The sequence below is a fragment of the Cololabis saira genome, chromosome 14 (genome assembly GCF_033807715.1).
Source record: "Cololabis saira isolate AMF1-May2022 chromosome 14, fColSai1.1, whole genome shotgun sequence".
In the NCBI taxonomy this organism is placed as follows: domain Eukaryota; kingdom Metazoa; phylum Chordata; class Actinopteri; order Beloniformes; family Belonidae; genus Cololabis; species Cololabis saira.
In genome coordinates, this window is record NC_084600.1 from 34,369,225 (window position 1) to 34,397,115 (window position 27,891).

At 39.4% G+C, this 27,891-nt stretch overlaps 1 protein-coding gene across 1 annotated transcript; it reads right to left on the reverse strand.

Moving 5' to 3' along the window:
• Positions 1–774: 774 nt before the first annotated feature.
• Positions 775–12,805, reverse strand: vdac1 (voltage-dependent anion channel 1). Its single transcript, XM_061740513.1, has 9 exons — positions 12,721–12,805; positions 8,551–8,620; positions 6,272–6,321; positions 5,831–5,983; positions 5,114–5,166; positions 4,062–4,289; positions 3,178–3,328; positions 2,084–2,141; positions 775–1,875 (listed from the first exon to the last, which is right to left on the reverse strand). Exons 2-9 carry the CDS (start codon positions 8,615–8,617, stop codon positions 1,784–1,786), a joined length of 852 nt encoding a protein of 283 aa, XP_061596497.1. The 5' UTR covers positions 8,618–8,620; positions 12,721–12,805; the 3' UTR covers positions 775–1,783.
• Positions 12,806–27,891: the final 15,086 nt, after the last annotated feature.

A 27,891-nucleotide genomic window follows, 5' to 3' on the forward strand; every position in this document is an offset into this window, starting at 1 on the left:
ATTTAAGTTATGTTAAAATATTGCAATTTAAATTGCTAATAAAATCCTGGAAATTCGACAGGTTTTCAAAATGTTTCTTTAGTAGTTTTTGAAAACAAAGGTTTGAATGGAACCGTGTATCAGGTGAACCAATACACATGAAAGTTAGTAAAAGTCAATACAGATTTATTTTGCATTGATCATTTAGCCTATCAATTAATTAGGTTCATATTCGTGACAAATGGAGCCCTGACCCCCGTTCACCCAATCTGTTTGGTCTTATTAATGTCCCGTCCCCAGCTAAAAGTGAACATGCAGGTTATTCTGTTATATCGTCCCTACCAATGTTGAGACCAAACCTACGCCCTTGTTCAGAGATCATGTGAAAATTTCAAAACACCTTTTAATGTCTATGCAAATCCAGAACTGCTAAATCAAATATTAGTAAATCTTAAGCTCATCACAAATACATGTGACTAACAGATAGAACATCACATTTCGAAGCTTCATCTGGGGAAAAGAAAAAAAATGCTTATCCACTTGGATTTGTTTGTCTTCTCAAGACTAGTAGGACGTAATCTGCTCGTCAAATACAAACACTTCCCTCTGCCGCGTTAACAATACGGTAGTGCCATTGAGCAGGACCTTCAGCTCCAACAGTCAGTGCAGGTCTGGAGTATTTCTGATGAAGACAAAGGAACTTCACTAAGAGACCAGCATGAGTAAATGTGTTGTAAAATTTTCAATCAGATCATGTAGGAGAAATGTATTAAATAAGAACAACACAAACTGATGTAGTGTTTTTTTTTTTGTTTTTATTTAATTCAGGGAATGACAATACTGTCAATAACAATGATTCCCAGTGATTACCAGTTGTGGAAGACAACCATTTTCCTGGAGTGTATGCTTTTCATCCTCCTTTCATAATTCACGAACTTCAATCAACAGAAGTCCTATACTTGATCATTTCCTTGATAGTTTCCTTGATCGGGAAGGATTGGCATGCGTTTGCCTTCGTTAAGACTCCTCAAGTAGATTCAACTATGCATGAACTTCAATAAAATATTTTTTTTTGCTATATGTAACAAAAAAAGGACATGATTCACACCAAATTCACAGACACAAAAGACAAGCAGGACAAAGGAGGAAAAAAAAAAGTGGAGAACTTAGACATTAGGGTGTAGTGTCTCTTTGAGCTACTAAAAGCTGCTTGTACCAGTGACAACTAACCTTTTCAATTCTATTATATATCAAGACAGACAATACCTCTCAGTGCAGAAGTGATCTAATAAAACGTGTTTCACCAGAATAGGTTGAGTGAGGAGTGCTTACTAGAGCTACGCAACAACAGCACCATCAGGTGGAGCATCTACGCAAGTGCAAGCCCGTGTGGCCGGGCTGAACTGGATCTTAGATTTTCCCTTTTCACTGGACTGACAAAGTGACAAGTTAAAGCATCGTATAGAAATGCATTAAAAACAAGTAGTGAAGCCGACAAGAATGCACTCGAGGCTACTTCCCCTTGCAAAAGCTACACAATTTAGCATCAAACTTCCTGTTAAATAGCTGAAATGTTTTAAACTGGGTTTAAGAACTTCAAATGTAAAGTTCGCTTTTATGGTCCTTTAAAAGTGGGGAAGCAAATACAACAACTTGAATTTTACGCCGTCTTGCTTCCACCTGTAACATGATTAAGAGGAGAGGAATGTGGGGTTGTGAGAGGAACTATTCAGGATTTTTCTTTTTTCCATCGGTGGGATAATGTGTGCTGGGAGATCTGCAAAGGTGTTTCTGGATCTTCCTCCTATGCCTGGAACTCGAGACCAAGGCCAAGCTTGTGGCCACCAGCGTTGATGTTTTTGCCATCAAGTAGAGCAGAAAGTGTCAGCTTGATGCCTGCAGAAAACATTAAGATATTATTAACCAATTAATTCATTGAGGAAAAAACCTCAAATCACAGTCCAGTTCGACAGTAAACATGCAGCACTAATCCTGTATTCCACTTCCTAGAATATGGCATGAACAAAACCTAAAAATGCATCCTTTTTTTTGTTCTTTGTGTAAACTATGTCAGTGTTTTGGTATATTTAAGGATGTGACTCACCTGGCTTCAGAGTCTGAGTGTAACCTAGACCCACAAGGCTGGAGTTGTTCACCTTGGCCTGTGTGGAAAACGGAAAAAAAGAATCAAACTTTCAATCAAGACCAACAAAAAAAGGTTAATTAAAAAAAAAACAAAAAAAAAAAAAAAACACTACACATAATTTCATAGGGCAAAACTACAGTGCCATACAGGAAATGTTAATTTAAAGACTACAATTTTAACCCTCTGTATTGGCTCCGATTACATTTCTTTTATATTCATTAAAGACTAAGATAATGGCACCTCCAACTCCAGGGAGTTGGACTTCTCTTGGATGGATGTTGTGAGGCGGTTCTACCCAACCATGAAAAGGACCTCAACAGCCAAACTGACATCTCAATGTCACCACCAGCTCTGAGGTATTTTTTGTTTTTGCAGCATCAGGAGGACCCATAACCCCAATAGCTTTCAAATACAAATCCCAAACTTGCACCACCAAGACCCTTTGCCTCCTTATTCATTTAATGTTTCTTTTTAATCCAACACCTGCTCTTGAGCTCCAAATAAAAGTTGGCATCACTGTAATAGAGCTGCAATTTTAAAAACACCAAACTGGATATGAATATAATCCAATTAAAAGAAAATATTCATGCAGATTTCCATTATTGAATTGAGACTATATCTAAATAAACAGCTGAAATCAATGAAAATTGTGTCCATGCCCAAAGAAATATAGGCCCGGCTACATACGCTATCGATCAATCCCACTAATTGGCTCTGCAGCCAAGTGGGATTTAAGGACTAATGTGATAGACGGGACCAAATTAGCTCAGGCCTTTCTGTCACAGACAGATTCCTCCTGTGGGTCATTTTTCCTAGAATTTCTCTTCGTCCAAGATCAACGTGTTGCATTTGTGGACGGCCGTCGTGCCAACTTGGGCGAGTAGTGAGGAGATGAAGAGGAGCGTGCCATCCAGTCTGAAACTGAACGATGCGGCTTTGAGAGCAAACCACATGCTACTGGTTATCAGGACTCAATAAACTAAAGTTGTTACCATTAATGGTTTTTACTCTACACGCAACCCTGTTACTCGCTCAAAACGTGGGCTACTCACGGAGAAAGATGCATCAGGGTCAATCTGATACTTGGCAGCGATGCCAAAGCGGGTGTTGCTGTTCCCGGCTGTCCAGGCCAGGTTGACGGCCGTCTCCAGCTGCTCATTCACCTTCTGATAGATGGAACCACCAAATTCTGTGCCATCGTTTCTGCAGAAACAAAAGAAATGTCCGATTCATTCCATGAAATTGCAATAAAAAAAAAAAACAGCATTCTCCTCGGTGTAACAAGAGCAATTCAAAAAGGAATGGAGTTTGTTAAGAGGTAGTATGTGGAACCTAGCTGGAAGCTTGCATGTCTGCTAATCTTACATCAGCAACAGTGCACCCGACTGACGTGCATCGTCAGTGACGTAAAGCCCACATTACCCTTTGTCCGACCTCTCACAACCGTTTCCGCTGCAGTCTGAAGCAGACAGGCTGTGCCAGGGGGCTCAGCAGGGACACGGCTAACACTAACATACTCCGTCCCCCATGTCCACTGTCAGACATCAGCTTTCCACAGAGGCCTGCCATCCCCCATTTCCATTATACAGTAAATCCCTTCACCTGGGTGCAAAAATAACCGCCTGGTTGGGGAATTGGCAACAAGAAAGTTAGCGCTTCTGCATGAATACTTGAGTTTTCTGAACTAAGTGGTAGAAGTTTACAACAAGAGGAAAAATAAGTTAAAATCAAAATGTTTAGTGTGCAATTAAAACGCATGCATGGATACATAATAATGAATGTATGTTTCGAGGTGCTTGGAGAAGCTTCACTCTGTCTCTAATCATGTTGAAACATTTCTTTCCTCAGTTCCACAATCTGTTTCAAAACAGCTCGATAGTGGCCGGAATTTGCAGTGTCATCAGCATACGACTGAAGTCGGGTCATGTCATCTTACACGTTGGTATGAAGCTGGAACTCATCAGTCTTGTATCCAACTGCAAAGTTGCTCTGGGTGATCTTGTTCCTGCCGGCCTCAAAGGTCATCTGGTAGCCGGCGAGCCAGCCCTCGTAGCCCACCACCGCCGCTCCGTGGATGGCCGTGCCGTTGATGTCGTAGTGAACGTCGCAGCCGAGGTTGACGTGCTCGCGCTTGTAGCCCGTCTTGAGCTTGCCACCTTTCTTGCTGACAAGATTTTTGAAAGGGAAAAATAATAATAAAAAACACAGTAATGTCATCACATACCTGGAAACACTAAGCTTCTGAGGTATTGCTCTACAAAGTGAGAGATCCAAATAGTCTAAACCTGTGATTTACTGTGGGAGAACATTTGGAGAAAAGATATATACAGGACTGTCTCAGAAAATTAGAATATTGTGATTTTCTATAATGCAATTACAAAAACATCATACATTCTGGATTCATTACAAATCAACTGAAATATTGCAAGTCTTTTATTATTTTAATATTGCTGAACATGGCTTACAACTTAAGAAAACTCAAATATCCTATCTCAAAAAATTTGAATATTCTGGGAATCTTAAACTGTAAGCCATAATCAGCAATATCAAAATAATAAAAGGCTTGCAATATTTCAGTTGATTTGTAATGAATCCAGAATATATGACATTTTTTTTTATTTTTAAATTGCATTACAGAAAATAAAGAACTTTATCACAATATTCTAATTTTCTGAGACAGTCCTGTAGTTTCTACAAATAACGTGTACCTAAAGTTTAGTGACCAGCAGAGTAATTTGACTCTCCCGTGTCGGCGGGTGGCTGTGAGTACAGCGGACCAAAGTGATGCATGCAAAAGGTGGCAGCGATAAAATTTGCATTTTGGGGTTGTGGAGAGCCACAGGATAATTATTATTCTTTAAATTAATAAAAAAGACAATGTGCAGTGCCTCAAAAAAGGCTGAACGAAAACAAACCCCAGTCTAGACACTGAATATAGACACTGAATATTAAAACTGAAGCTTAATATTCTCACTCAGTTGTTCTTACCCAGTGTTTGGAGAGAAGGAGGAGTCAAACGTAAGCTTCAGCCCCTTAGCCAACTACGGGAAGGAAAAAAAAAAAAAAAAAAACATTGATAATTTTAAAAACAGAGAGAGAGGAGGACAGAACAGTCAAAAGAAACAGTATTTGTTTATTTTTGAATGAATGGGACTGTACATCTACCGTATTTTCTGGACTATAAGCCGCTACTTTTTTCATAGGTTTTGAACCGTGTAGCTTATACAAAGGTGCGGCTATTCTGTGGATTTTTCTTCCACCGCTCGGGGCGCTCTAACCGGAATTAGAATCAAAACTAAGACAAAATAAATGCAAAGAAGAATACGCTACTTCTTCTTTAGCAGATAGAAGCAGATTTCAAACAGATAAATAGATAACTCAATACTGGTTATTTTCTCTTGGTTCTGTCCCGTTTTAATCAACAAAGTTGCTGCTGTGTTAAAAGACACTGTTAGGAAAGGATCTATTTAGGTACAAACATGTACATCATTTACAGTTCAAAATCGTTCTGTACATGTAGTAAATATCTAATCTAACAACAGAAATATCTGCGGCTTGCATATCTTTTTTTTTTTTTTTAAATAGAGCGGATGCAGCTTGTATGCAGGTGCGGCTTATAGTCCAGAAAATACGGGTAATTTATTTACAACTGAATGTTAAATCCCTTCGGACGTTTGAATCCATCTCAATGACACGGTACTTCACCTGGTCCTCGAGGGTGATCTCAGTTCCCAGGGTGTTGTCGGTGTTCCACTTCTCCGTGAAGGTCAGTCCATGCTCCGCACACTTGTACTTAGTTTCCAACGACCCGGAAACCTTGCTGGTCTCGGTGTTGGCATGGCCTGTGCTGGTAAACTCCTGCAGACGACAGAAGCAGTCGCACACGCCAACGGGATTTAATGACACTTGATCATTAAACAACTGCTCCGTTAGCCTTAAAAACAAAGTATAAGGCAACGGACCACCTGGCTTGTTTTTGTCTTATTATTCCATTATCTAATCAGAGGAGGAGGCATCCTGGCAGCTTTTCGGTTTTCAGATAACAAGCAGCTTTACTGTCGGCCACGAGAATCTTAATCTATGACTGGACTCCTGTAGTCTGGACTGGAATCTCCGATAATCTGATAATGACTGGTCACGACTTACCAGTCCACTCTCAGACTTCGTCTTCAAGTCAAGCTTGATGAGTCCAAAGCCTGAAAGAGACAATATTTCATAAAACATCAGAAGTGTTTGGATTCCTTAAAGGCTTCAAAGTTTACACAGCGAGTGAAATGATCATGTCAGCTTTCAGAGTCGGTTCTCTTGCAAACCCAGTAAGATCGCTGGTGCTGTCAGTTATGAGTCAGTTTGTTTATTTAAAAAAAAAATTAAAAAAAAGGCATCTGACCCCCTCTGAGTCTCTGCTCAGCGTTAGACATCCATCACTTCATCCCACGACTAGTGTCACAGCTAGAGATCCACATTATCTTAGCCTTTGATTTTATTATAGATCAATAAACAACTCAAAGTCAAATCTTTAAACTTGTGCTGCTGTAATAGTACTGTTGAAATATCCTAACCTGAATTATACTGTTCAGATGGAGAACTGTTATTTTTAACTTATTTGAAGCGTTGGGACAATGTAGATGTTTATTTTTAAATCGACAGTTTTTGCTCCGTTATTTTAAACATACAACTTAAGGACTGATTCAACCCTTTAGCTGAATATATTCTTGGCTAATGCTTTTGCCACTGATTATTCTAACTTTGACATTTAACTGAAAGGATGTAGATTATTAATATGATGATATGACAACATTATCAAAGGGATGTCCTCATCAAATTATCCTTAAGGTGAGGTTTCTCTCTAAAATTGGGCTTTTTTTAAAGATATTTTTGTGGCTCTCATGGCCTTTATTCAAGTAGACAGGAAGGGGGCAGAGAGAGAGAAAGAAAATGGGGATGACATGCAGCAAAGGGCCGCAGGCCGGAACTCAAACGTGTAGCCTCAGTACATGGGCCGCTTGCTTCAACCACTGTTCCACCCAGCGGCCCAAAATTGCACTTATAATCCTGTAGACCAAGTTCTGTCAGCTCTACGTCTCAGTTCAGGTTCACTGAATCAAATGTTGGTTCCCAATAGTAGTTCTATGTGAGAGAGTGGAGGAGCAACAATGTTAGTGAGAAAGACAGAAATCAAGACTGACGCTTGTCCAACGCAATCTGAAAAACAAGCAATGTTTCCTCCGTCCGTTAGTTAGTTAGTGCTGAACCCACATACCTGCCAGCAACAAAGCTCTTTTACATTTTTAAAACTCTGCAGCTTATAATGTATTTGTTTCCTTTTATGGCTGGAAAGACTAAGGTTTATTTACATGGACTTACTATTTGACATGAAACACATGTAACCCATCACTAGTTAGACGGCCATTTTTCCATTTGGGGGGATTAATGATAATCCCCTCAAAGTGGTTCTCCTCTGCAGACCCAAGCCCAGCTCTGTAGCCACTAGGCTACCATTCCCCTCTAATACAGTTGATGCAGAACAATGTTCTTTGGTGCATCTACAAATTCAGATGTGAAACATATTCATAGAGGTAATTTGGGAGAAGAAACCCTCCCTTTGACATAGTTTGGGTGTTTTGTTTCTATCCTGGCAACAGGTGAGCTGATGACATCACAACCAGCATCAGCAAGTAACAGGTACTAATTTGACTAAAGCCCTTTTACTACTACTACTACTGTCATTTAGCAGACGCTTTTATCCAGAGCAACTTACATCTGAGAGAACAAACACACCTTTTACTGACTGCTTTTAGTATATAATATGTACATATATCTTTTAAACTTCGAACCCACAACTCGTTGAAGTCGCTGTTCTAAATCAAAGGTTGCTGGTAGGTTTAAATCAAACTGCTTTGAGACCTTGGTATTCCCCAGAAACACAGTAGACATCAGTTACCACCCAAAAACAAATATAAAAACAGCCCAAGTCCTGGCATTACAACTGCAGGTTCGCTTTTAAACCTCAAAACATTCAGCAAGGGATAAACTAAGTAAAGGACTGCAGTCTGAAGACTTTTTCATTTGACACTGCAATGTGTGCAATCCCCATGGTGAAACATTGGTTTTTTAAACTTGTTTGATTCTCTTTTAGCAACATATGAGGAAGAGGTTGTTTTTCTAATAAAAAAGGGCCCCAGATATCTCAGTGGGTTGAGCATCCAGTCGGTGGGGGTTTGAATCCCGGCCTATTGCTCTTTACTACAAAAACCTCCATCATGCTCCAAATAATACTCAATACTTTATCAGTATCCCAGAAATCTGAAGTACATCATGTTTGAAAACATGCTTGTTTCAGATTGATAAACGCTGTGATTCAAACCCCTTTTCTCTGAAAGTTAATGAAATTACCAACTACAATTATACACAGGGGTGCTTACCGTATCCCTTTGTAAAAACATCCTTGGCGGACTTTCCAAGGTCAGCATAGGTGGGAGGTACAGCCATTATCTGAAAAGGAAAAAAAACAAAAGTATTTTTATCCTTGTATCACAGCTTTAGAAAAGCTAGAGCTTGAGTCAACAGAACAAGGGCGGAGCACGTAGCTGCGAAAAGTGGAAGGCGGGGCCAACTCGAGGTCATCTCGATAGATTGAAAAGGTACAAATTTGATTAAGTTATTGGCTATACATGGCTATGTTCCTCTTTATTATTGTCAAATCAAATAGTCATCCTCCTGGGTCAAAAATGTATGTTTCAGAGCTGCAGTTCAGAATAAACAACGAGGGAATGCTTCAGGCTTTGGTTGGCAAACGTCATTCCCACAACCTTTGCCAACCCTCTGTCTCTGTCTGCACTCATGAGAGCAACTCTTTGTCCTTGACTTCATGAACAACTGGTTGTGCAAGACATTTCATCAGCAGAACAGACATAGGAACCACTTTCAATAGCAAAGCAGTTAACAGGCAACAGCAGTTGCGCAGGTGTATTGATATGTTAATATTGATAGTAGATAGGGCATGAATTTGAACAGCTTGCTGAGTGAATGGCACCCGCAGGTCTCACTTAGGGTTTCTTAATATTTTATAGCATCTAGCATATTGCTGGGGGGGTTGTATGGTTAAAACTATGGGTATGTTTATTAAAAACACGTTTGTTGAACAAACCTACAAAAAGGTGCTAATCAGCCTTTTTTTTTTTTAAACAACAAACAGCTGAGTGTCAAATATCGGTTAACAGCTCCACCAAAAAGGAATTTCATCCTCTGAACCTCTCACTCTACGACGGAGTATTAGGGCCAAACTAAGACAAAAAAAATTGGAAATTACGAGAATAAAGTCGTAATATTACGAGAATAAAGTCGTAATATTACGAGAATAAAGTCGTAAAATTACGAGAATAAAGTCGTAAAATTACGAGAATAAAGTCGTAATAGAATAAAGTCGTAATATTACGAGAATAAAGTCATAATATAATGAGAATAAAGTCGTAAAATTACGAGAATAAAGTCGTAAAATTACGAGAATAAAGTCGTAAAATTACGAGAATAAAGTCGTAATGTTGCGAGAATAAAGTCGTAATGTTGCGAGAATATAATTTATGAGAACTCTAACAGGAAGAGCTTCTTCTCCCTGTGTTAAAATGAGGAATATTGAGCATCTTGTGAAGTTATATTTATAATATATTACGACTTTATTCTCGTAATATTATGACTTTATTCTCGTAATATTATGACTTTATTCTCGTAATTTTACGACTTTATTCTCGTAATATTATGACTTTATTCTCGTAATTTTATGACTTTATTCTCATTACATTATGACTTTATTCTCGTAATTTCCTTTTTTTGTTTGGCCCTAATACTCCGTCGTACTCACTCAGCTTCATCTTAAATGATCAAAAGATCCATTATAACCTAAAGGAATCGCAAGTTTCCAGATCTATGTAATTTTCTAGTATTTAAGGTTCTATAAAGGGAGACATATCATGCCCGTTTTATCAAGTTTCCTTAAATATCTATGAAAACGACTTTGAATTCACATGTTTAGGCAGTATTAAAGCCCTCTTTCTCCCATCCCTTTACAAGTCGTTTAATAGTAGCTTTAATGGGAGGAATCACCCACTGGACTCTGCTTCACCCGTCCATCAATAAGGTCCATCTCCTCTCAAAGCAGCGCTATATGCACTTTTGGAGGTGCAACGAATGCATCGTGATCTGCTGCAGCAGGGTGAACACGGCGATGTGGGGACGGGATAACTCTATGATCTCAGTCTGTGATGTCACATTACTCTGCAAATCTGATCAACTCACATATTTTGAGTCAGTAGGACTTTCAGTCACCTGAATAAATATTCACAAGCACAGGAAATGTAATTTGTCTCCATATGGCCTCCTTTTGGTATTTTAAACAGCTCCATTTCCGGCTGCTCGAACAATGAGATGCTATTTTCCCAAATGACGTACAGTGAGGAGGACAACGTTTTGCTAGAAATACTTGAATGGGAACATGATATGGTGCACAAATGTGTGCACTTGCATCACCTTGCTCTTATAGGTACCATCCATCCATCCATCCATCAATTATCTATACCCGCTTTATCCTTTGCAGGGTCACGGGGTCTTATAGGTACCATAAAGTAAAAATCCAGTCCAGCAGTTGTTCCAACCAAATACTAAACCAGATCCTCTGCAGGTAGATGGTAGGTCGTTAGTGAAAAACCCTGTTCTAAATGTACAGGCTGATCCAGAAACATGGCAGTGTTTTTACTTTATGGCACCTGGATTATACACCTCTGGAATGTGCTTGGAATGTTTTTTTTTTTTTTACAAAATCAAAAATAGTTTTGAATCAATCTTAAATTAAGACCAATTTTGAAATGGGGTCAGTCTCAAAGCACCATTAGTCAAATAATTTTCTTTACATTAAAGCAGCATAATGTAATTTTTCCACCTTAATATAATATTTCCAAAGTCATTGTGATGGTACATCAACTTCCAACAGGTTTAATGAACCTCTGTCATGGTCTGAGGGTCTGTATCGCCTTCACTGGCACTATGTAACTTCAAGGTGGATGGTAGGAATCCTTCCACACTGCTGGTAAAGCCCTACCGCTTTTGTCCAAAGGAGCTGCCAAACTCAACAAAAGCTGAAAGTTACATTGTGCTGCTTTAAGCTGATATTTGCTCATTAAAACATATCTGTTGATCATTCAGTACATTTAAAACAGGGGTTTTCACTAACAACCATTTACCTGCAGAGGAGCTGGTTTAGTGATGGTTGGAACAACTGCTGGACAGGATTTTTACTTTATGGCACCTGGATTATACACCTCTGCTCTTATAAAATAAGATAAGATATCCTTTATTTTCTCCCTCAGTGGGGAAACTTATTTTGTTGTCAGCAGTACACTTAGCACACACATGCAGGGGAGGGGTAAAAAGACTGAAAAGTCAGAAATAAAAAATATATAAAAAATACAAAAAGATACGTATAAAATATGTATAACCACAGGATATGAACCGTATATACCATTAAGAAACAGTGCAGAAAAGCAGGTGGAGTGTAGTGAGGTAGACTGGCAGATTGACAGATATTGCACATCTTATATTATTGCACATCTTATTGTCCACTGGCTACTGAGAGCAGGCCTGGTTGTACAGTCTGATGGCAGCGGGGAGGAAGGACCTGCGATGCCTCTCAGTGGTGCATCGTGGGTGACGAAGCCGGTCACTGATGGAGATCTCCAGGGCTCTGACAGTCTCATGAAGGGGGTGGGAGACATTGTCCATGATGGAGGACAGCTTAGCCACCATCCTCCTCTCCCCCACCACCTCCACCCGGTCTTATCTCCGTAACCTGCCATGTGGCCATCAATTTGTTTCCCATTATCGACTTTCCCCCATCGTGAATTCAGAGCAGCTGGAAGCCTTGGCTCCTTACACCAAGCCAAAGACATTGATCGTTAACTCCCCTAGCAATGCTTAAACGACAGGCTGCACCGGTGCAGAGTCTGAATGTGATGGCGCAGAGGACGCTGGAGGTCAGAGCCGTTTACACATCAGCCTTAAACATCTGACCTGTACTTTAGAAACCTTAACTAGCTTTGGTTTGCAATTAGATTCCTCAAATAACCCTGGAAGGTCATTCGGGAACACGATGCATGTCTAGCACTTTAATCGCCAGCTGTCCTTCGATGCCGTTTTACTTCTACTTTTATACAAAGGGGGGGATTAAATAACTAGGCCGATTTTGAAAATGTGATTTCAAAGTTTCATTCTCGTTTTTAGAGAGCACAGAACTGGCCATGTGGCTCCACGATTTATGGTTCCGCGTTAAAGCGACGGCGTAGGGTACGCGGCGACGCACACCGTACGGTGCGCGTCGCCGCGTACCCTACGCCGTAGGCTACGCCGTCGTTCCCATTCAAATGACCGCAGTGCTCGGTGTTAGCTGTCAAGCTAGGAGCGGGTGGGTTGTGAGAGCAACAGGCCGGATATCTCTACCGCCCCGATACAAATTAACATCTGTGACCTGTCTGGATAAAGACCCACCCGCTGATGGTTTTGAGAATGAAACATAGTGATACTTGTGCAGAAAGCGGCGGACATACCTCTGTGTTCCAGTCTTGACCGAGAAGGATCTTGTCAGCCGCACAAAGACGAGAGGGCGGAGGGGCGTGGCCAAGCGCGTCATAAGTCACGCCGCAGCAGCATCAAAGACGAAGCATTCGGTCTGCGACCAAGATGGTTCCCGCCACGGTATGTCGTTTTTGATTGATTGAAGAATTTATTAGGAGAGTTGCATAGGATCAGGTACAGTTTCATGACAGTACAGATTCGCTGATACAAAGTCAACTAAAAGCAGTGGTGTAAAGTAACGAAGTACAAGTACTTCGTTATTGTACTTAAGTAAGATTTTTGAGAATTTGTACTTTTATTGATACTTTCATTTTTCTGTACTCTTACTTTTACTTCGTTACATTTTCAAGGAAAAAATCGTACTTTTAATCCGCTATATTTAAAATTGGACACGTCGTTACTCGCTACAAATTAAAGAACAGCACAGCGGGGTCTGATTTATGGTTCCGCGTTACACCGGCGCAGAGCTACGGCGTAGACTACGCGGCGACGCACACCCTACGCCGTAGCCTACGCCGTAAGGTGTGCGTCGATTTAACACAGAACCATAAGGCGGACGGGAAGGAAGGGGGGCACGTGAATATACCGAGAAGGAGCCGCAGCTCCCGGGAGAGTTGCGCCGCAGAGGCGGGCCGGAAGGCCGGAGGAACTGCCGTTGCGTCGAGTACCGATGAGGACTGAAGCCTGAATTATGGTTCGGCGTTAGAGTTCCGTTGGCGTAACGTTGATGTAACGCGGAACCATAAATCAGCCGTGAGCGGCAGCCGACGCGTGTCCATGCGCACCATTCTTTGATTCCACCCCTTCTAAGGTGGTTTTGGCATTTAAAAGTTCAAAAGTCTCATCCTTTATCAGCTGGGGTTGCTTAATGTTGTCACTGCATACTACAGGCTGGGTGGACCTGTCAGCGGGGCCAATGGGGTACAGCAGCAGTGATGAGCAAAGGGAGAAATTAAAATGGGGTAATGGAAACAAACGCTAAAGGGGTCAGAATAATATCACCATTATTTAGAGTTGTAAGCAAATTCTTGGATTCTTCATTTCTTTGCAATCCTTTTAAAAATAATTTTGTACTTTGAATTTTGTACTTTGTACTTTTTACTTTTGTACTCAAGTACATTTTACACCATGTACTTTTGGTACTTTATTATATTTAAGTTGAGGTACTTTTATACTTTTACTTAAGTAATGTTCTTAATGGGTACTTTTTACTTTTACTTAAGTAATTTTCAAGCAGAAAATTTGTACTTTTACTTAAGTACAATATTTTTGTACTTTTTCCACCTCTGACTAAAAGGCATTATTCCAAGAAAGCATTACACTTGTTTACATTGGAGACCTTTTTAAACTCATATAACATTGAATGACATACAGGTAAGAAGCAGTACTTTGTAGGGAAGATTGTAAAAAAAAAAGAAAAGGGAATTTACTGTTATTTTGCACCGAGAGAGACGAAAAAGGTCATGAGACAAATAGAATAAGCTAGGTAATACAAAACAAAAGCAGAAAACAAAACAAAAAAACAAAAACAAGAAACAATAATGAGAAGGAAACAGCGGGATGTGCAATAGAGGCTTTGATTATTCCCAGTTATGAGTAGCAGCCTCCTGTAGGTGTTTTTTTAGGGCAGACTTGAAGGAGATTAGGGATTTGCTCTCTTTTATGGCTGTCTTTTATGGCTGTCGGCTGTCGTTCTAGCATTCTTCGTCGTGCTACTTCAAAAAAATGGATGAGGGATTTTTTTTCTGTTGCCCTAGAGTATGTGAACGAGTCAAGTGCATTTAGAAAAGTGAAAAGCGTTTAATGGTACTTTGTTTTATTTCAAAGGGAAACGTACTCCTAGTTAACTATACGTTTTAGTTTTAAAGTAATGTTAAATTATGTAAATAATTACTCAGAAGGTAGAAACAGCACGGACATGTGTGTGTTACCACTTTAAATGCCCAAAAACGTTCAAAAAAATAAGAAAAACACTAGACCTCCACCGCTGAAAGTACAATGAATATAGTGTATTTTGGTAAAACACTAAACGGAAATAACAAGGAGGGATTCATCTTGCCTTGGCTCCGTTTACTGGCACCCCCCGTATCGTCTGGGTATTGCTTCCTTCGACTCATGCGCAGTTGTTACTTCCAACACGCAGCTCCAACAGCATCCCAACAGCTGACTCTGGGTCAGATTCAATCAAACTCCACGAATCACACTCCTTATTTCTGACAACACAAACAGTTTTTTCAAAATTAAAAAGAGAACTTGTGAGCACTCATGCTCATGGCTCTATGGGCTGACTTCAACTATGACATAATGAGTTATCATATCATATCATATAATGTCATGTCATGTCATGTCATATAATGTCATGTCATATCATATCATATCATATAATTTCATATCATATCATATCCTTGTGCATATCGTGCCCTGCATCATAATAAGTTATATTTGGCTAATGTATAGATATAGATAATGTATAGATAGATAGATAGATAGATAGATAGATAGATAGATAGATAGATAGATAGATAGATAGATAGATAGATAGATAGATAGATAGATAGATAGATAGATAGATAGATAGATAGATAGATAGATAGATAGATAGATAGATAGATAGATAGATAGATAGATAGATAGATATTAGCATTACACTTTTGCTTGAATACTTACTTTAGAATTATTTCAAATAATTTAGAGAAAACAAAATGTATATATTTTTGAAGCATTGTTATTATTATTATTATTATAGTTAATATTATTTTGTTATTATTATCATTATAGTTATTTTGGTTTCAGGCTAACAAGTGAGATTAAAAAGACCCTCTTTAATGTATTATAAAATACTTAAGAATGTCAGTATGGTGGGATTAGGGTCACTCGATTGAGTTTACGTCAGAAACATGCATTTCAGGTATTTAATCTGCAATCAGTGCTGTTTTTACATTTTTGCAATACAACACATTTATTGCACAAAGATAATTGTAAAGGTTATTTACATCAAGCAGAAGTGGGAATCAGTTTAACTGTCAAATTAAAGAAGACCAGTAAAAAAAGAAGAAATATGAATGCATTACATTCATAAAGGCAGTATCAAAATCCAGTTAAAATTAAGTAAAACACGATTTTTTTTAAAAGAAGAAAAAATAAGGAAGTAAACATAAAATATATAATAAAATTATAAGCAATAAGGATTTGTTAGAAATCTGAAAGTAACAAATTAATTAAAAATGTTTGTCTTATTATTTTTTTTAAATGTATAAAAACTAGATCACGTTCAATCACATTCAAATTTGAAGGATAACTGAAAGCTGTTTGGTTTATGTTTGGTTTAAAATCTGAACTCCATTACCTGAATCATCCTAGCTAAAAAAGATTTCTTGTTGCAGTTTCAACTTATGAGAAATACAATTAAAATAACTCTGAGGAACTTTGACATCCCTCATCCCCCCGAATGTGTATAGCAGTGCTGTGAAAAGTTTTGCAAATTTAATTTTGCGTAGAGTATTTCACAGAAACAGAGCCGTGTGGTTGAGTAAATGGAATATTGCCAAAACCTAAGGTGCTTCCTTTGCAGCAGGTACAGCTGCTAGCAAAAAGCTTGCAATGAGACGCCTCCTGCATAAACCATTTCAAAGTTAAGATTTTTCTGTGAGTGTTAAGGCTGCAGATGTGAGCCTTTTCTTTGTAGTAATTACTAAATTCATGAAAACAGAAATCACTGATGGATAGAAATGTCTCTGCATAAGAAAGGAAACATAATTGATAGGCTGTCTCATATCAAATATAATCAAATAAAAACATTTAAAAAAGAAAACTTTATCAGTGAATCAGAAAAGTACAAAGAGTCAACTAAGAGCCTTTCTGTGGCTGGTTGAGCTGTTTTTATCAGTAAAAAGGGTATGTTCAAAACTCATCAAAAAGCTTTCTTTGCTCTCTGAAATACCGGAGAGATCCAGCGGCTGAGCTGCGTCATGCAATTAAACATTTAACCGGTAGGTGTCACTGTTACTCACTGTTGTCTTTAAACTCCTCAGAGAAATAACGCTGCAGCGGTTCACCCCGTCTCACTCTCCTCCTGAAGTTTGCCATATTTAGTACTTTATTTATTTTTGTGTTTTGTTTGAAAATATTAATTTGCAAAAATTGAATGCAATGGAAACACTACAACACTGATACATCTGTGAGAATTGCAACTGTAAAGAGTCAGGCTTTCTATAATGTCTTATTTCTTTTAAAATGTTTTTTCCCTGGATTTTATAAAACACAAGGTTGTGGGATGTTTTATACTTTCACATACAGCACTCACACAAATTCAGCACATTCAAAAGTTTACCTCTCTCATTTTTGGACAATCCTGTCTGTTCTAGGGATTTAATTTGTTAAGTACAAGTAAAAGTAAAATATTCTGCTCACATTTCTCCAAAAAAAGTAACTTACATTTGTGTTTCTTAAAAGGAGATGATTAATATGCAAACGATTTTGGTTATAAGATTATCTTGAGGAGAAAGGTCAGTGTCAAACATATTTTATCACTTGCCAAAAGTAAAGTTGCATTTAAAAAAAACAAAAAAACACTGAATATCAAGTATGGATTATCTTACTTCTCCTGTCATTAAAAATGATTAAGTTGAGTAACTTTTACCTGAGACAAGCTGCAGCAGACAGACTGATATGCTTTTTGAGAAGAGATTTTTCTCTTTTTAGATCACCATTCAAATAATGCCAGCTGGCCTCTTTTCAAACACCTCAGTGATCTTTCTGAGTTCTGTGGGTTTCAACGCATTTTAATGGTATGTTATTATGAAAGATTTTGATGCATTTCATCTTCCAAGATATCTAAAGGCGGCCATGATGGGAAACAGTGATTAATAGCAATAATTAAAGTCGCGATTGCAAACAGCGTGGCTCATAAATAAAGAAAGATGTCTGAGGATGGATGAGAAGAGATAATCAGTTCTTTACTCATTCACCAACATCCACAGCTTGTTGCCATTAAATAAACATATTTAACTTATTTCCTGATGCGTGTTGAGGAGTTCATTCCTTGTTCTATGTTCTTTCGTCGCTGAATCTCAACTAACATTTAATCAACAACTAGTAACAAGATTGTCGCCTGTTGGTCGCCCCTCAGTGGAGGCCAAAAAAATAATTTCTAGACTATCCTCGAGTCATATCTGGATTCGCTGCTTTCATCCCCCCCAAGCTTCAAAGCCAACGCTGTGCTCACTTCAAACAGCCGTCACCAAGTGCCAGTCAAACCCAGCTCCAGAAGACAACAAACGCTGACGAAAATGTTAATCAACCCGAGCCAAGCATCACCAAAGTAAATAAAATAAATTGTAAACAGATGCCATAATACGCAACATATGTATAAATACAGCAGCCTGTCATCTGTCTTATTTTTTAATTCAGTGGTTCATGCTCCGTCCAAGCTCCTCCACCTCTTCCCTTTTTCTCCATGCCATCCACCCCAAACCCTCTCTTATGAGTCAATAACTTCCCTGCATGCTGCTGCTTTTTCCAGCCCCGAGTGGAAGTCCATAACGCAGGGTCTGGTTAATTCTCTGGTATAAATCACTTCCCTCATGCTCAAACAGTCCAACAAGCAGTAACCTTTTTACCTTCATCTCTGCGGGACTAAATCCATCCTGCAGCATGTGTAAAAAGGTTTTTGTGGACCATTTAATGGCTCAGAGTTTCCACTGCTTCAAAATTTGGACGGATTTCGGCCATTAAAAGGAACTCTGAAAGAGATGATAGGTCTAAATGGGTGGATGAAGCCGGTCTTTCAGTCCGTGGACACCGTCCAGAAGCCTTCAAATGAAAACGACCGATGCAAAAGAAGGAAGGTTGTAACTGCAGGACAATATTTGTGTGGGTTCAGACTCATAAAAGCTACAGGACTCACACTGAGGCGACAAGTGAAGGGAAATGTTTTGAAATGATTGCTTTTTAAATTGTTTTTAAACTTGATAGAGGACTTAGACTGTGAATTACATGTGCACATTTGAACCAAGCAGCATTCCTGCTTTATTTTGGTGCATTTGACCAGTTTGGGGATAAACTCAGGCATCTTTGTTTAGTGTGATTAACCCAACCAGAGCTGTCGTGCATGATGTAACGTCTCCTCTGGGAACTTTTCCCTCTATTTCTCACCTGAGAGTGACATCAATAAGACCTTGCTCTCTAAAAATCAGAAAATGAGCAAAGAAAATAACCACGCCACAGCTTTCACACCATTTCTTCTCGTGAACAATGAGACCTTTATGTGCCGTTCAGAATAGGAAGGTGGTATCGTTACTGTAAGACGGAACATCAAAGTGGAAAACAGTGGAAACGAGCGTCTTGTCATTTGAACATTTGAGCCAGCTCAGCATGAAAATTCATGCATCAACACGGTGTTGATCAAAATGTACAAAGGCAAATAAATAAGTGGGCGGCATGATTGGAAAAGTGAGAGATGCCTCCTTCCTGTTTGAACTTTTGCTCATGAACTGGAGGCATGAGAAAATGTCAAGGCTCAGCTGTGGTCAGAATGCTGCAACGGAGCCGTGTTTCATTTTCAGCATGAGTTTGTGTGTGTGTTGGCTTGCATGTGTGTGTGTGTGTGAGAGAAAGAGAGAGAGAGAAAGAGAGAGAAAGAGTGAGAGAGCAATATACTGCTTGCGTGTGGCACGCTGTAGGTATACAGCAGATGCTGCGATCTTTATCTCCCATTCATGGCGTCCAAGGAAATGTAGCGTAAGCTGGTTAACAGTCAGTTTCTCAGTATCTGTCTGGTACAGATGAGCCGATAGTCAGCAGCGTCGCTCGCGCAGCCACCTGCTGCCTTGCTCAGTGGAAACTGAGGTAATGCCGAAGCGTTGCCCAACAGGGCTGAGTTTGGGCGGCTGCTTCACTGATTGCCCTTTACATGTTTCATAGCTGCTCTTTCAGAGCAGCGTTACCCGGATGCAGCGTAAACAAACCCCTTTCAGCTTGAGGGTGTTGTGCAATGAGTGACAATCATCGCAGAAGATAACGGAACAAAGATTGAGAGTAAAAATGGAGCATCTTACGTGAACTCAAATGTGATGCGATAGAAGAATCTGATTAATCAGCTAAACACCCTCTGATGGAAACTTGTGAGACACATACAAAACAGCAGGTTTATGCAGGTTGATGCCTGTTTCAGCCATACCACCCAGGAGTTTAAAAGTAGTGCAGCTTTAATTTGTGCCTGCTCCATATTTGTCTTTTGCAGATGGAGCAGGACTCGTCACCCTGGCAACCTAGAAATGACACGTGGACCTCAGTGGAAGGTCTGGTTTAAGCTAAGTTATGGGGCTATCTTTAACCTAGCATACACCCCACCCAGAGCTGGGTAGAGTAGCCAAAAATCGTACTCAAGTAAAAGTACTGTTACTTCAGAATAATATGACTCAAGTAGAAGTAAAAGTAGTCATCCAAATAATTACTTGAGTAAAAGTAAAAAAGTACTTGGTGAAAAAACTACTCAAGTACTGAGTAACTGTTGAGTAACGTCTGATTTATTTTTTTAACACAACCATTCAAACAGACAAAAGTACAAAATAATCATCTTCAGGCAAATTAAATCAATAAAATAATAAAATTAATTTAAATTAATAAAAAAATAGCTAAAATTAAAATAAGCTTAAAGTAAATTCAAATACTTTAATGAATAATAAAATAAATAAAATTAAAGCTGCAAGCAGCGATGAACGGGCCCTCGCACTCACAGCCACCGCCCCCCATAAGCATATCAGACATGACACCACCCACGACTCTCTATGTCAAACCATTCAAAAGTTATAGCAGAAAAAAGGGACAACCAATCAGAAGAAGGGGCGGGGCTAATTCAGGCCAATGAAGGTCAAGGACTCAATACAGACTCAGATGACACCGCCCACGACTCTCTATGTCAAACCATTCAAATGTTATAGCGGGAAATAGGGACAACCAATCAGAAGAAGGGGCGGGGCTAATTTTCACCAATTATGGTAAAGGCCTCAATACCGAGTCCCATGACACCACCCACGACTCTTTATGTCAAACCATTCAAAAGTTATGGCAGAGAATAGTATTCTAGGGGGCGCTGTTGAGCCTTTAGGCCACGCCCATTAATGCAAACCATGAAATATCAAATGTATCACCAGGCCTGGCTTGCATGCAAAATTTGTTGACCTTTGGAGAACTATCAAATATGGACCAATCAGATAAAGGGGGGCATGCTTTTTGGCGTCTAGCGTCGCCATGGTAACACTTTTGAAAGAGAAAAGTAATGCGCGTAGTCGCAAGATGAAGACGCAAATTTTGATGTATAACACACCTGGGTGCACGTTACGGTTCAGGCCGTATTAATTGCCGAAGGAATGGCATAAATTGCGCCAAAATTACACAATTAATTCAAAATGGCCGACTTCCTGTTCGGTTTCGGCCATGGCTCCAAGAGACTTTTCTTTAAGTTGTGCCATGATACAGGTGTGTACCGATTTTTGTGCATGTACGTCAAACCGTATTGTGGGGCTTGTGGCACAAAGTTTTCCGGGGGGCGCTGTTGAGCCATTTTGCCACGCCCATTAATGCAAACCATGAAATATCAAATTTATCGCCAGGCCTGGCTTGCATGCCACATTTGGTGCCTTTTGGGGAACTATCAAATATGGACCAATCAGATGAAGGGGGGGGTGCGCTTGTTGGCGTCTAGCGCCGCCACGGTAACACTTTTGAAAGAGAAAAGTAATGCGTGTAGTCGCAGGATGGAGACGCACATTTTTATGTATAACACACCTCGGTGCACGTTACGGTTCGGGCCGTATTAATTCTCGAAGGAATGGCTCATATTGCTCCAAAATTACGCGATTAATTCAGAATGTTCAAAATGGCCGACTTCCTGTTCAGTTTCGGCCATGGCGCCAAGAGACTTTTCTTTAAGTTGCGACATGATACAGGTGTGTACCGATTTTCGTTCATGTACGTCAAACCGTATTATGGGGCTTGAGGCGCAAAGTTTTTTCTGTCTGAACCAACCAGATGAAGGGTGGCCGCGCTTTTTGGCGTCTAGCGTTGCCACGGTAACGCTTTTGAAAGAGAAAAGTAATGCGTGTTGTCGCAGGATGGAGACGCACATTTTGATGTATAACACACTTGGGGGCACGTTACGGTTCGGGCCGTATTAACTGCCAAAGGAATGGCACAAATTGCGCCAAAGTGACACGATTAATTCAAAATGGCTGACTTCCTGTTCGGTTTCGGCCATGTCGCCAAGAGACTTTTCTTTAGGTTGTGACATGATACAGGTGTGTACTGATTTTCGTGCATGTACGACAAACCGTATTGTGGGGCTTGAGGCACAAAGTTTTCAAGGGGGCGCTGTTGAGCCATTTTGCCACGCCCATTAATTCAAACCATTAAATATCAAATTTTTCGCCAGGCCTGACTTGCATGCTAAATTTGGTGACTTTTTGGGCACGTTTAGGGGGGCAAAAAGGCCCTCCTTTCGTCAGAAGAAAGAAAGAAAGAAAGAAAGAAAGAAAGAAAAATTCCTACAGATACAATAGGGCCTTCGCACTGAAGGTGCTCGGGCCCTAATAATAACAGAATAAAAAAAAAAAAATTAAGCACAAGTAGCACAAAATTTCAAGCCTTTATACTTTTCTTTTTTAACCAGGCAGAACTAGAACAAGCCCATGAACTCATAGAAACTCTGTGTGTGTTTGAGTCTGTGTATATGTGACAAAACATGCAAAAACAAACATTTTTCCCAAAGAATCGCCCAGTGATGTCATGAGATTGACGCGTACGCGGATAAAAGGGATAAAAGAAAAGTAACAGCTCAACGTAGCCTAATGTAGCGGAGTAAGAGTAACAGTTTCTTCTTCACAAATCTACTCAAGTAAAAGTAAAAAGTATAGTGATTCAAAACTACTCCTAAAAGTACAAAATTTCCCAAAACGTACTCAAGTAAATGTAACGGAGTAAATGTAACTCGTTACTACCCACCTCTGACCCCACCACATAGTTGTAATGCCCCATGAAAATGCAAGCGAGATATAAAATAAAGTGTAAAGACTTAGTATCTCAAAACCCCAGCCTCATGATGCTTGTATTTATTTATTTTTTTCCTTTTCATGCGCACAAAAAGGTTAAAGGTTGTGTTCAAAAAGAGGGATCCATCAGTCCTAAATTCTGCTGGGGACTATTTCACAAACTGCGATAAAACTCCTTGTTTCCACAAATTTAAACTGCAACAAAATGTTGGCTTCAAACTTTCCCCACTTTATCTGCTTCTTATTTATTTATTTTTCAAATGTGTGGATAAGCACTGGTTTTATGCTAATTGCAACTCTCTGGGAGATAAATGGAGGCTGACAGTTTGCAGCCGAGCCTCTGTTGAGGATGGCTCTTTAAAAGCAGCCCCTCCAGTCATGACAGAGCCTTACTGATTGGGCAGCCGAGCCGCACATCCTCGGATGCTGAAGCCACTTTTGGATGAAGCGTTCACAATACTCGAAAGCAGTCCAAGTGAAGTCTGCACTCATGAAAAGCTCGTAGCTTATTGCCTGATTCACATCTGCCGCTGATAACCACAATATAAAACCACAGACTTGGCAGCGGGGGCCAGGCTCTGCCCCTGCCAGCACTTTTACCACAAACTTTCAAACTGCCGAGTCCCCTGCTGAATGCTGCATCCAGGATCAATGTGTGTACTGAATACTAGATTCTGTAATCAACACATTCTCCATAAACCCCCCTACCCCTCCCCCAGGTGCCTCGCCGACATCAAAGGAGGTAAAAGATGGTGTGGTATCTCTGTGTGCCTGTGCTTTCCACTGTATAAACCAGCACCGGCTTTCTGCCCCCAGACAGCAGGCGGGGAGCAGCCGGAGAAATCTGATTTCATGACTGTCTTGTTGTTACCTGGAAGGTAGGGCTGTGGTTTGTGAATTTGAGCAGGTTCTTTCTGCCTGCACCTGGTTTGTGAGCTGATCAACTACTGATGCCTCTTCACACCTCAAGATCAGATACAGAAATCCTTCCACTAAAGGCTCAAGTTTTTTTTACGATTCTGTGCACATCAAAGACATCACTAACGGAGATGGAGATCAAATGTTCAATACAAATGAAAAGATTATTGGGTAATACTCTGAAATGCAGAGAGACACAGGAAGACTTTTCTGCCTTTACTGTTAATTAAACAAGCAAAAAACTGTATTCTTTTGAATCGTAATCTTCAATTTGTATTATTTATTTATTTAGTTTGGTAATCCAAGAAGAGCAGTCACTCATTTACTCATTTTAATAGCTGGATGTCGGGAACCCTTCTCTTACCTCCTACTTCCTTTACCTTTGTACTTCATAAATGCCTAAATTACACATTTAATGATGCAAAAAAACTAATCAGAGAAGGACATTGTATTTCCAAAGAGGGAATTTTGCTTCCATGTCACATCTTCTCACTTACAGGACTGTCTCAGAAAATTAGAATATTGTGATAAAGTTCTTTATTTTCTGTAATGCAATTTAAAAAAAAAAAAGTCATACATTCTGGATTCATTACAAATCAACTGAAATATTGCAAGCCTTTTATTATTTTAATATTGCTGATTATGGCTTACAGTTTAAGATTAAGATTCCCAGAATATTCTAATTTTTTGAGATAGGATATTTGAGTTTTCTTAAACTGTAAGCCATGATCAGCAATATTAAAATAATAAAAGGCTTGCAATATTTCAGTTGATTTGTAATGAATCCAGAATGTATGACATTTTTGCATTACAGAAAATAAAGGACTTTATCACAATATTCTAATTTTCTTAGACAGTCCTGTAGATTGGTGGGGAAAAAAAGCAACGTACCGGGGCTTCTCATTTCATTCATCTGACATTAAATCTGATATCAAAATCAGATATGTCAACTTCTTTTATGAGTGGAGTTTCGCTTGATTGGACGAAAGGACTTTTGTGTCGCTCTTCAAAACACTGTTGCTCAGACGCCGAAGCGGTGGTCGACCACTGTGGCAGGAGCCCAGAGAAGGAGGCCACGCACCAACCGAAGGCTCCCGGCGCCGAAGCCCAGAGCTGGTGGTATCCTCCGCCTGCTTTTTGACCCTCAGCTGAGTTTCCAACATAAAAATCCACAGAATTGACTTTTATCTTGTCAGGAATTAGGCCAGATACAGCGAAGGCAGACGAACGCTTTTATCACGAACAAGCTTGTCAACTGTAATGCCCTTTCACTCTCCTGGAAAATCCCGCAATCCCTTTAGGTTGAGGTTTTAATCTTCCTTTATTGCTTTCAAATCATTGAGCGGTTTTTTTATTGATATTATTTTATTCTAAAACATGATCACTAATGTTGTCATTTTGCAGAAAAGCACATGTTTAAGTGGAAAACCATAATGTATAATTTCCAAGAACCGTGAGATTTTTCTTCACTCTTCAGCTTTAAAGCGATTTAAATACATATTTTTACTTTTAAACATTGTTTGACATTTATAACTGTACAATCTATGTTGCCTTTGCATCACACAGCTGTGATTTGGCTTTGGTCAATGAGACACAAGACAAAATAGAAGAAAATAAATCTTTTTCTGCATTTTCAAAGTTACATCTAAGAGAAACATTTACATTTCACTGGTTTATAGTAATGTAAGGCAATCTTTTGCGCACTTTGAAACATTGAAAATTCAGTTTGAACCTGAGAGTTTCTTCCATTTACGACATCTGCATCTGACAAGGTTGCAGTTTGTTCCATCAGTGTAGAACAGAGAATTTTCCACACAGGCCTCTGATCAACGCAGATCTCTCAGTGGTTGTGTAAATTGTTCTGTCCTGATGCAACCTGCCTCACTGTCTACACAAAGCCTCAATAGGCGTGAAAAGATCTTTGAACTAAAAGAGGTGTGGAAAAAAAAATCAAACAGCACTGTTGTTTGGGCGTAAATATGCTGTTTGCTGAGATGCTGGCGGTTAAAGTCTAAATGCGAGGAGCTTCTGAACGCGTAACGAACAGACAGCCACACATATGATCACTTACCCACCCTTGAAGGAGACGCAGGTACACGTGCCCTCCATACTGACTGTTGGCCTCTTTCACAACCAGAAACTTTGTCACATATATCGGAAAAAAACAAATTGTCAACATGAAGATTAATATTGGTAATATTGTGAAGCAGCAGGCCAAACTATAGGTAGATCCAATTAATAGTTAATCATCTCGTTGTCATTATTTTACATTGTTTGTAAGTACACAGCAAGAAGCAGATTTTTTTTTTAATTACCTTGTTCGGAAAAAGAAAAAAAACTATTCATACTCACATTTGCGTACATTTTTAGAGGGAAGCTGCGCCTCCACTGTCTAATCTGACAAAACACTGAAAGTATCCTTATATGGTCAAAAACGAAAAGCAAAATGAAGTGTCGCTGATTAACCTTTTCCTTTTTAGAGAGTCATGTAGCAGGCAGAGGTGGACAGAGTACTCGACCCCAGTACTTGAGTAAGAGTACAAACACTACTGGTCAAAATTTACTCCGTTACAAGTAAAAGTAGCTCAGTCAAAATATTACTCGAGTAAGAGTAGAAAAGTACTTGCTTTTAAAGGTACTTAAGTATCCAAAAGTAAATGCATTTAAATTTACTTTAAGTAAAAGTAAGAGTAAGAGTAAATTTCTTATTTTCCACATCAGTAAATTACTATATTTTTTCTAAATTAATTGTTGCGGCTCTGTCTTGACAAACGCAGGCTACTTTGGCGGTATCGTTTTGAGGAGGCTAGACGTATTTCCGCTTTACGTACATCCCAGTGGAGAGCGTGCACTGTGATAGGTCTCCTCCTTTGACAAAAACAGCTTGTGTCCAATAGGATTTTAGGGAAGAAGAAAAAAGAGCAGATCTGAAAGTAACGAGTACTTTTCAGCCTTCCTAGAAATTTACTCGAGTAAAAGTAAAAATATTTGTCTTGGAAATGTATTCAAGTAAGAGTAATAAGTACCAAAGAAATCTAATACTCAAGTAAAGTACAAATCCTCTGGATATGTACTTAAGTACAGTACTCAAGTAAATTTACTCCGTTACTGTCCACCACTGGTAGCAGGTCTGTCTGTGTTTGACACGAAAAGCTTTTTCTCTGCTATGAAGAAGCATAAACATGCAAAGTACCTGCAAAACCCCAAAGTTCTGCATTGTGTGTGTGTGTGTGTGTGTGTGTGTGTGTGTGTGTGTGTGTGTGTGTGTGTGTGTGTGTGTGTGTGTGTGTGTGTGTGTGTGTGTGTGTGTGTGTGTGTGTGTGTGTGTGTGTGTGTGTGTCCACGCGCTAGGTCCCTGGTGTGAAGTAAATGTTGTCATTTGAGGTATCGTGGTGAGAACTGGTCTCGACCAGTTATAACCCCGGATCTGTGTTGACTACAGTTTTCTGATCGTAACTATTCATATATAACTGCTAAATGTTGAAATAAAACAGCTGGATCCAGACCCTAGTGGTCAATAGAGGAACTGCACATCCCAATAATACAGCAGATAAAAGACAACTAAAATGCAGTTAATTAAATATTAAGACTAATAAAGTCCCCATCCTTGGAGGCTGGAGGTCATCATTGAAGTTGGTGACTACTGGTCTGTACCCCCACCACGTGACAGTAAATAATAATAAAAACAAGTTGTAAAGTCTAAAAATTGTCCCTCCAGATGTTTTTGTTCTGTAAAAAAACCCAAAGGCCAGCTGCGGTTCATCGATGTCACGAAAACAGGCTGTCATTTAAAAAAAATACGCTCATCAGAGTTATATTCACATTAATTCAAGGCAGAATTTGTTCATTAATTAAGCTGTTTATTGCCAAGTTTTACCACGAAAGGCTCCAGTCAGTATCAGAAGAAGACCGTGGATGTGAGTAATCGCTGACTATATGGAGTTTGGGGCCAACTACACTTCTCCATCCCACTTACTCACAAACATACCAGCTGCCCCGAAACAGCCTGTTTTCAGGAAAACCTTTGCGCATAAGAATGATAATAATAGTAATTTATACTGGATGTGGTTCAAAGAGGTTTTTTCTTTTAAAGTATCAAAAACAGAAAACTTCAAAAAGTGAAGCAAAGTTTTGAAAAGTTTTAGAAATTCAAACAAAAATGATCTAATATCAAGCCTG